The following is a 10,747-nucleotide window of genomic DNA, read 5'->3' as shown; positions in this document are numbered from 1 at the left end:
GCTGAAAAGGTGCGGTTGCCAAGGTGAATGCGGACCAGCTGTGAATAAGGCAAGCTGTGTACTGAGCCATGTTAGGAACATAGCCAGCAGGTCAGGGAAAGCTGTTACTTTCTGTTCTTTGTGCAGAGTACCTCACTCTGTACAGGTAAGGTGTGGCCTCACCTAAACTGTGATACCTAGTTAGTATGGTTCTCCTCCTCCCACTGCTCCCATTTCTCCTTAAGGAGGGATGCTGAGGAACTGGGGAGTGTCAGGGACCTACAGCACATAGTCTAAGAAGAGACACTGAGGTAACTGGATTTGTTGAGTCTTGCAAAGGGAAAAATACAGACCTGAAGGGCAGTTTCAGAGATGGTGGGGCTGAAATTTTGGTGGTAGTGGTAGACAGGGCAACAGCCACAGATTGCATCTTGAGAGGGTCACAGAGGAAGTTAGGAAAAATGGCCCTGACTAAGAGGGAATGGTAGTAAAGTGTAGAGTTTTGAGCACTCTCCTTCCCTGGAAGTTTTCAAGATTCATCTGAGTGTAGCTGCAGTTAATCCAGTCTAGTACTGGTGATAATCCCAAGTTTTTACAAAAACCTCATAAAGCAAAATATTTTTCATTAACAGAGCACCTATAAACTTGAGAATAAATAACTGTCACACAACCAGGACTAGATTTAGAAGATTGTCTGTGCATAGTTAAGAGCCATAAATACATTAATATAACTTTTGTTTTCAGCTTACAAAGTTGTAAAAACATTGCATATTCTGTGAAATTCTTTTCACAGGCTACATCTTCTTACAGACCTAGGGGGAGACCTCACTGTGTCCTTTCAATACTTCAAGGAGTCCTGTAAGACAGACAGGGACAATCTTTTCGGCAGGGCCTGTTGTAACAGGACAAGAGGTGATGGTTTTAAATGAAAAGAGGGGAGATTTAGACTAGAAACGAGGAAGAAATTTTTTATGATGAGGATGGTGAAACAGTGGCGTGTAGATGTCCCATCCCTGGAAACGTTCAAGGTCAGGCTGGATGGGGCTCTGAGCAGCCAGGTGTGGTGGAAGGTGTCCCTGCAAGTGAGTTTGGACTAGATGACTTTTCCAGGTCCCTTCCAACCCAAAGCATTCTATGATTCTATAATCACTTAAGCTTTCTGAGAAATCGAGATGTTTACAAATTATGATTGAAAATATAATTGATGTGCCTCTCTGTGGGTGTTGGTGGTTTATTGACGTTATATAATTAGTCCTCTTTGGGGTGTGCCTTAAACTGCCTTGGCCTAAGCAGGCTTGCATACAGCTCATGTGGAGTACCAGGTATCTGTAACCTGACTGTAGGCCTAAGTTGCTTCAGAGGCACTATGGGAAGATGCTAACATGTTCAAACGAATGAAACTTCTCATGAAGTGCAACCTTTTTTATTTTTCAGTTCAGTTCTTCCCATCAAAGATGTGCTGCATTACAGCAAAGGGTACAGGACTCTTTTTGTCTGATAATAATTCTTAAATACAAAGTGACATTGTGGGAAAGGCTGCTGTGTGATCATGTAAGTTTGCATCATATGTGCGCTTCCACAGCGACTGATTTTTCACAGAATTGTTTTGGTTGGAAGAGTCCTTTGATCATCAAGTCCAACCGTTAACCCTGCACTGCCAGGTCAACACTAAACCATATTCCTCAGCACCACATCTACATGTCTTTCAAATACTTTCAGGATGGTGAGTCCACCACATGCCTGGGCAGCCTGTTCCAATGCGTCACAACACTTTCTGTATAGAAATTTTCACTAGTATCCAATCTAAATTTCCCCTGGCACAGCTTGAGGCCTATTCTTCTTGTTCTTCTTACTTGGAAGAAGACACCACCCCCTCCCCCCACTACAACCTCCTGTCGGGCAGTTGTAGGAGGTGATAGGGGCACCCCTTGGCCTTCTTTTCCCCAGGCTAAACAACTCCAGTTCCCTCAGCTGCTCCTTACAAGGCTTGTTCTCTAGACTCTTCACCAGCTTCATTACCCTACTCTGGACTCGCTCCAGCATCTCAATGTCTTTCTTGCAGTGAGGGGCCCAAAACTGGACACAGGACTCAAGGTTCAGCCTCAGCAGTGCCAATCACTTCCTTACACCTGCTGGCCACACAATTTCTGACAGAAGCCAGGATGCCGTTGGCCTTCTCGGCCACCCAGGCATACTGCTGGCTCACATTCAGCCAGCTGTTGACCAACACCGCCAGGTCCTCTTTGGGCGCGCAGCTTTCCAGCCACTCTTCCCCAAGCCTGTAGCATTGCAGGGGGTTGTTGTGACCCAAGGGCAGGACCCGGCACTTGGCCTTGTAGAACCTCCTGCCACTGGCCTCGGCCCATTGATCCAGCCTGTGCGGATCCCTGTGTAGAGCCTCCTGACCTTCAAGCAGATTGACACATCTACCTAACTTGGTGTCAGCTGTGAAGTCACTGAGAGAGCACTTGATCCCCTTATCCAGATCTTTGATAAAATATTAAAGAGAACATGCCCCAACCCTGAGACCTGGCGAACACCACTTGTTACTGGCCACCACCTGGGTTTAACTGCATTCACCACCACTCTGTAGGCCCAGCCATCCAGCCAGTTTTTTTATCCAGTGAGGAGTCCACACGTCTAAGTCATGAACAGCCAGTTTCTCCAGGAGAATGCTGTGGGAAACAGTGTCAAAGGCTTTACCAAAGTCTAGGCAGACAACATCCACAGCCCTTTTCTCATCCGTTAAGTGGGTCACGTCACGTTCACAGGTTAGTCAAGCAGGACCTGCCTTTCATAACCCCCTGCTGGCTGGGCCTGATCACCTGGTTGTCCTGAACATGCTGCGTGATGATGCTCAAGATGCTCCATAAACTTTCCTGACCCTGAGTTCAGATTGAGAGGCCTGTAATTCTTCAAATCTGATGTTTCTCTACAATCCTTAAGCCCTGTGATTTATTTTTTTATATTTCCCTTGATTCAGAGTATTTTCCCCTAGAGAGTTGGTGTGGGGTACTTTTTTGGGTTTTGTTTTTGATTATTTTTTTTTTAAAGTGTTGTACTGTTTGGGACCACACCAGCACTTTCTCAATGTGATCCGGAGCTTTGACTCTTTCACCATTTGAGCCAGAAAGTGGCAGGTCACAACAGGAGATTGAACCCTTTCTGAATCAGTCACAAGGTGGGGAGCGAAATGTATTCTTAGAGCAGTAAATTCCCAGTATTGCAGAAAACGGCATCAGGATTGGGTCACTAGCTTCCAGGTCTGTAGAATGGCTTAAACTAATAGGCATTGCTTATGCTCTGACTTTAATTTCTGTCATCTGCATTTCCAGTCCGGCAGGCTGTGGGTCTCTGACAGTCTGCAGAAGTGTTGTGTTGGGATAACTTCTTTATAAGCCTGTACGGCACTAATGTGTGCCTTTACTGACAGTGATTAGTAAGAGTTTTTCAAAAGAATTGCCTTGTGATCTATCAGTCTGAACCACCTTAAGATCTACCAATCTAACAGATTGCTGTTACTGGTGTGATGTTACCTGTAGTAATATTTGCATTTGTCTGAAATGTGTGCATTTCCCTAAGAAATTCAACAGAACGTTCAACAGGAGAGCTTTCTTGGTGGGTCACCATGTTAAATAAATACACTGTCAGGCTTTCATTTTTTGTGATGAACCTGAGACTTGATGGACTTTTCTTCTGTTTGATTAACAGGTAATGCTTTGCCACAGGACATTACATGTTTGGCAGCAGACCGCATGTTGGTGTTTGCTTCATGTGACAATATTCTCCATGCTTTTGCCAGGAACAAAGAGGTTTTTATTAGTTTACTTACTGCTTAATAGTGCAAAACAGTTGTGCAATGTTTGTGTTTTCAAGCCAGTTCTACAAATGTCTATTTCCATAGAAGTTTAGTACTTTCACTTTTAGGGAAACAAAAACTCTAAAAAGAGGAATAAAAAGCTTAAAATAGGAGAATGAGAGAAAATTCTCTAATGACTGACCTGTGTTTTATGTATTAATTATAATAATAGTTGTTACTTAAAGATAAATTGTTAATTCACGTAGATTAAATGAATTAAAATTAAGCTAAATAATTAAAAATAGTTTAAGTATTATTGCCAACAGTTTTAAATGTTAGAGATAATTATGTATCTTCTACTTAAAATTGTATGGCCTTTCCATGTATTTTATTTAAACATGTTGCTGACATGTGTAAGCTGTCCTCAAGTATTATGTTAACATGATATGCTACCTGAACAGTTTATACTGAAAACATCTCTGTTTTTAAATTGTAGGTGGTTCATACCTATGAAGGTCACAAGGCAAGGATACACCTTCTGCAGCCTTTTGGTGATCATGTCATCTCTGTGGATGTTGATAATGTTCTTATTGTTTGGAATATACAGTCAGAAGGTGAGAGACAGTTTATTTTCATTACTACTTCATAGGATGGCATTGTTAAACATTCAGTAATTTAAAAAAAAAGGTTTTAATGAATGTGCATGTTCAGAAGTAGTTTATTCTTAAAAAAGAAAAAAGTCCTTAAATAATAGTACTACTTAAATGGCAATCTGAAGTCTTAATCCTGCGATACTTTTTATTAATGGATCCTGCACCACATGCATAGACCCGTAAGGTTCCATACAGGTGTAAAGAGATAGGCTTATATGGAAATTGCATATTACTGTTCCATTTTCTGGTAAAGACTGTGGTACAGAGGCTGTGGCACCGTCTCTGAAATCATATAGTTCCTTGATATTTACCAGTCTAAGTAACTGCGTAAAGACTAAGTTCTTACAAGTAATCTTTTGATTGTGTTAGCCATTGTAAAATGCCTTATGAAATCCTATTTCAGTGCTGTGGAATTTTTTTCTTTAGAAAGCGTTGTCATTAGTGTGACCTAAGTCATTCCCTGGATGCTGCATCTCAAAAGTGGCTGCAGACAGGCTTTAGAGATTTGATGTTGCTATAACAAACAAAAGGCTAATCAGATGAGGTGTTTTGCTCAGGCAGGAGCAGGAATCCTTTAGAAAGATAAAAATCACTACAGTTTTGCCAGCATTGTTGTGCTAGGTAAGTTATAAGAAAAAAATGTACCTTCAAGCCAATAGACATTATAACATAAACAAGTTTAGCCTGTCCTGTTACTTATTAGCTTATTTTTTAATGCAAGAAACAACAGTTATGGGATTTATTCAGAGTAAGCACCACTTCTGCTGTTATGTTTGCCAAGGGTTGACAAGCCTGCCGATTTGTAGGGATAGCCACACTAACATTGTTCCTTACTTTTTTTGCAGAGGAATATCTTCAAGTGGGTTTTGATAAGGCCACTTTTGCAGTTTCTGCAATTCTGCATCCCAGCACCTATTTGAATAAAATTCTCCTTGGGAGTGAACAAGGGAGCTTGCAGCTATGGAACATAAGGTCCAAGTAAGATTCTTAATAACTCAGATATACTTCATTCTTCAAGTAGATTTGTATGCAAAAAATAATACCTTTAAGTACAGTAGGTTTTGAACATGGAATCTTTTACTGTGTCCTTTGGCAATAGTTTTCAGTTGGACTCTTTCCAGGGACAAAGAATGCTGCTGCTCCCTGAATGCTAATGACTTTCAAGTTGAGTGTTGTTTACTCTCCCTGCAAAATGTCAGGGATTGCTCAGGAATTTTTTTTTTTTAATTGCAGATTTTTTTTCTTTACTTTTTTGAATCCCATAACTTTCTCATGAAAATAATTAAAATAATACGTGTGTTCAGGCGTTCTGCCTCCCTTCTTCCCAGCTTAATATTTCGGTGGTTGTGTGTCCAAGGAATTGCTGGCAGATAGTGTAGAGGTACTTAACTAGCATTTGATCCTTATACTCAGATAAGAGATGTGTAGACATGTAGCTGTCTCTGAGCATGTCCTAGTAGAGCAGTATTTCATGCCTACTTGTGAAAGTTACAGCTACAGTGAACTGCTCTGCATGTTAATGTTCATACTACAAATATGTTAGTTTGCATAGTTCAGTGTTTTATTCTCATAAATACTGTGTACATTTAATGATATAAATGCCAATTTTTTGTTTCACATTCTAATGTTTTTGCAATGCCCTATATGCTATATAAATCAGAAAATAGGAATAACCTAAAAATACAGAAAAGTAAATGTTTCTACTCATAGTACTCTTAAGGTCTCTTCAACGCCTGTCACAACATCTGAGATGCAGTACGTACTAGACCACAAAAAGTTTTCCTTAGGCGGCTTAGTTTCTCTTTAAAACGTGTCAAAACTTATGAGGCTGTTACTGCTCTTTTAGCTGTGTTAAGCAGTTTCCATTTTGACTGTTGCCTGCATAGATTACTTTGTAGTAGGTATGGGCACAAATAAACAAAAAGGTAAATTGCAAAAACTGAGGGAAAAGTTTGATGGTCTCTGGCAAGAAAGGAGAGGTGGTAACACCTGTCAGCTAGCAGTCTTTTTAAGAATGATGACCTATGTCTCTGATGATGGAATAGCTTTTTAGTCATGTCTGTTCTTAAATACTGTCTTCTTAATTTCACTCTTAGTAAGGTGAACGGTCCTTCACAATTTGACTGTTACATTTCTGAAAGAATAAGATAGGATGTGCTCGTAGTGTAGTATTAATTAGTTTCTTCACTTAGGGAAGTTCACAGAGTCAGAGAATGGTTGGGGTTGGAAGGGACCTTAAAGATCATTTAGTTCCAACCCCCCTGCTGTGGTCAGGGACACCTTCTGCTAGACCAGCTTACTCAGAGCCCTGTCAAACTTGACCTTGAACACTTCCAGGAAGGGACATCCACAGCCTCTCTGGGCAACCAGTTCCAGTGCCTCACTACCCGCACAGTGAAGAATCTCTTCCTTATATCTAGTCTAAGTCTACCCTCTCTCAAGTTGAAAACTGTTACTCTCATCCTAGCATTCCCTTATAAAGAATTTTTCCCCATCTTTACTGTAGACACTGTGAGGCCACTATAAGGTCTCCCTGGAGACTTCTTTTCTCCAGGGCAACCTACACCGACTCTCAGTCTGTTCTCATAGGAGAGGTGCTTCAGACACCTGGTCATCTTAGTGGTCTTCCTCTGGACCCATCCAAGCAGTTACTTTGCAGATGAAGAATTTGGTTTTGTTAAAAGTTGGACCCAGACTGTCTTTTTAGAATTCTGAAGAGGTGCTTCCAGAGCAGAAGCACATGTGGAGCAACTGCCAGCGAAGGGGTCTTCCACCTTACTCATGTAACGTAATTATGTCACCTTTGACATGAATGCATGACACTTTTTCAAGAAAAATTGACCGTAATTTTATTCTTTCTTACTAGTATCACAGGTTTTTTTTTTTCCCTTTTAACTGATTTATAAGGACAGAAAGGTGATGTACTTTTCCGTGTAAGTGCATATAAAGCAAATGTTTTGTTGTGGGAAATCCCTAAGGGTTGATTGATTTATGTTTCTTGTTTGTTTGTTTTCCAGCAAACTCTTATACTCATTTCCAGGATGGCACTTAGCGGTCACAGTTCTTGAACAAGTTAGTATTTTTGGCATCTCATTTTCTTATGTAACTGGTCAAGCAGGCAAAATACTCTTGTTTAAAATTACAGCAATAAAGATTACTTGTATTCTCTGAGATAATTTTTAATAACACTCTCTTGAGCATTTTAGACATTGAAGAGAGTAGACTTAAAGGCTTTATTATCTCTAGTCCTAGTTCTGTGGCATTTAGCATCTTAGCTGTTTTGTGTTCATCACGTCCGTGAGTATTCACTGAATGGTAATTAATTCACAGAAACAGTTTGTTTGCAAGGTGCATGTGTATTGTGTAACTTCTAGCTTTTTACTAAATTTATTTTGCTTTGTAAGTTAATAAAATGTAGATTTTGCTGATTTGAGAAGAGATTTTCTAATTGTATTTGCTGTATTTTTGTAGATATAAAATTAATTAAAACTTACTTAAAATTAATTAAAACTTTTGATGGCAGCTTTGAATGTGGTCTGCAGGTGTCCTGAATAAAACTAACAAATATGGGGTATGTGGCAGGGCTTAAAATGGTCTACCAGAACTCCTGAAAACTTAAATGTGAGGTGTTTTCCAAAGGAGTTCTAGCTTTTGGAAACAGAATTGTTTCATCTAGAGCCTGAGCACAAAATCTCGCATCTCTCATTTTTTATTTAGATTTATCAGATGTTCAGCTGTGCGTTAAAGTAGTGTATGTAGAAGGTCTCAGGCGAGATGCTTTATTTGTTTCTTTACTATTTGTCCTGGACTTAGGTACATTGTCTTTTTTGTATTGGTATTAGTAGTGTAGCAATAAGCTTTTTCATTTCAGTTGCTGTTCAATTTTTCTTGCAGGCTCCAGCAGTGGACGTTGTTGCAGTTGGTCTGGTATCTGGTCATATCATTGTACATAATATTAAGTTTGATGAAACTCTGATGAAATTTCAACAAGACTGGGGTCCCATCACGGCAATATCTTTCCGTACAGGTAAGTCTTAGCATTTTTAGTGAAAATATGTATAAAATCACTAAAAGTGAATGGCAGATAGGAAAACGTGTTTTGGTAAAGCATTTCAGAATCAAAGTTTGGGCTGAGAGATTTAGTTTTTGAAGGCTGCAGATAATCTAGGTAAGTTACCGATAAATTAGGGAGATTATGCGTCTTCATCATACTGACTGCTTTATAGCATTTTCTTGTGTACTGACTCCATGCACAGGAAGTGTGAAATACAGTACTCCCTTTTCAAAGAAAAGTAAGGCAGTTTATTTTTACAATGTACCAAGAGCTAACACAGTTACCAGAGTTAGTGCCAAGTAATCAGTACACTATAAGTTAGTATTCAAAACCACTTCTCAGTAGTGTCTGCCCCCTCCAAGACAAAGTTAGAATGTTAGTGGTTGGGTGACTACGGAATGGACGGTATTAGGGAACACTATTTATATTCACAGCTTTTTTTGTTGTTGTTTAACGAGCATATACTAATTCCTAAAGCTGGTTACTTTAACGTTGATCCTGCCTACAGAGCTGTTGATACTGAATCTAATCTCTCATTTGAATAGACAAACTTGCAAATCTTAACAGAGTATAGATTGATGCAGACCCTGTTGCGGAAGACTGGTACTGCAGAGACTTGTGGAAAGACCTGTGAGAAGTGGAAGGAATGCCTTTTTGTGTCATCCATTTAACTCAAAATGTTAATAAAGTGAAATAACTTCCATTGCCTGCTTGAATTCGTTGCATTCAGACCTTCTCTCATCTCTCTCTCTTCCTGTATTTATAGTTAGGAAATGTATTGTAAATATAACCTGGTTGTTTTGAACTTGTGTATTCATTTTAGCCTATGAGTAATTAAAATTAAAATGAACTTGGTAAATTTCCATATCTGTGAAAAGAAAAGCTGAGGCCTGTCAGGTTTAGTTGTCTATGATGTGCAAATTAGAAACGGAGTTTTTCTTCCATTGAAAGAAGAAGTTCTGTTACCAATTATGGAGGATATTTGGTAGAATTTTATCTTGATATGATAAATTTTAAAACTTAAATATTTGTAGTGATTTTTAGAAGTTAATATGATGTATTTATCTCAATATTAGACAGGATAGAGCAAATAGAATGAAAATAGAAATTACGTGAATTGATGTTTTAATTATATTGCTTAGAATGTTCGAAAAAACATGTAATAAAATTCTAGAATTTATTTTTGCAAGCCCCTGAGCAAAAAACTTAAGAGGATTTAAAAAAAAAAAGGACTGATAACTTCAACTTCTGGAGTGCTGATACAGTAGCTCTCACATCCTGAAGTATGGAGGCTCATAAGTTTGGGAAAGAATATGGGGTAGAGTAACTTTTGAAAATGGTACAAGCACCATATCTCTTTTGCTTTCAAGCACTCTAGCATTGGCTTCTTTATTTAGATAACATTTATCTGATATGAAAAAGATCCTGATTTTGTTATCAGTGAACTTTTCTGTTTGAAGTACAAGATATTTCAGTTAAAATATATCTCATTTTTAGAATCAGCTCGAGATTTTTTCCTTGAGATTGTATAGTTTTCTTGCATCAGTTTTAAGATGTGAGAATTCAGTAAGGATGAGCTATGTGTCAATAAGCAAACTTTTCGGTTTTTTGAGCAGATGGACACCCAGTAATGGCAGCTGGTAGCCCAATTGGACACATTGCTTTGTGGGATCTAGGAGAGAAGAAACTAATGTGTCAGATGCAAGATGCGCATTCCACAGCAGTAGCTGGTATGTCGTTTGTCCCTGGAGAGCCACTTCTTATTACTAATGGTGCTGATAATGCTATACGGGTAAGTTACAATAGCTTCTGCTATTTGTTGTTACTTCTTTTTTCCTCTTGTAGTGCTCCAAAGTGTAGTTGTTCAGTTTGGATTGAAGCAGTAGTTCTCTAATGAAACAAATACAACAAAACTCAGGTTACTGAAGTTGCTTTGTAGTGGGGCAGTTTAAGGATGTGCTACCATGATGCCGTTGCTTCATTTATTGCTTTATGATAGCCTTGAAGAAAAAAGCTTTGGATCTGCTTTTCTGGAACCATGCTTTATATACTGTCTGAAATCTTTATCTATTTTTTTTAATGTTCTGGGTCATGAGCAGTTGGTGTTCGTAAAAGTCCCTTGTGCTACATGTCCTCTGATGCCATTAACCTTTGGTGGAGGGGCAGAATGAATAGCAGGAAATAATCAGCTGTCATGGTGGAAACTTCCGGAGTTTTAGGAACAAGGGTGAAAGCCAATGTGTGAAGCTGCAGCAGCTCCCA

General features: G+C 39.1%; 1 protein-coding gene across 1 annotated transcript in view; it reads left to right on the top strand.

Moving 5' to 3' along the window:
- Positions 1-10,747, top strand: part of WDR36 (WD repeat domain 36) — a 32,615-nt gene that overhangs the window by 996 nt on the left and 20,872 nt on the right. The window contains exons 2-7 of the mRNA XM_010135914.1: positions 3,691-3,791; positions 4,275-4,392; positions 5,277-5,409; positions 7,449-7,503; positions 8,326-8,458; positions 10,102-10,277. Of these exons, the coding sequence (XP_010134216.1) occupies positions 3,735-3,791; positions 4,275-4,392; positions 5,277-5,409; positions 7,449-7,503; positions 8,326-8,458; positions 10,102-10,277 (672 nt within the window). The 5' untranslated portion in view covers positions 3,691-3,734. The remainder of the gene's footprint in view (positions 1-3,690; positions 3,792-4,274; positions 4,393-5,276; positions 5,410-7,448; positions 7,504-8,325; positions 8,459-10,101; positions 10,278-10,747) is intronic.

Source organism: Buceros rhinoceros, unplaced genomic scaffold (assembly GCF_000710305.1).
Source record: "Buceros rhinoceros silvestris isolate BGI_N320 unplaced genomic scaffold, ASM71030v1 scaffold11075, whole genome shotgun sequence".
NCBI lineage: Eukaryota > Metazoa > Chordata > Aves > Bucerotiformes > Bucerotidae > Buceros > Buceros rhinoceros.
The sequence above is the reverse complement of the archived record's forward strand: the minus strand, read 5'-3'. Positions and strand labels throughout refer to the sequence as shown.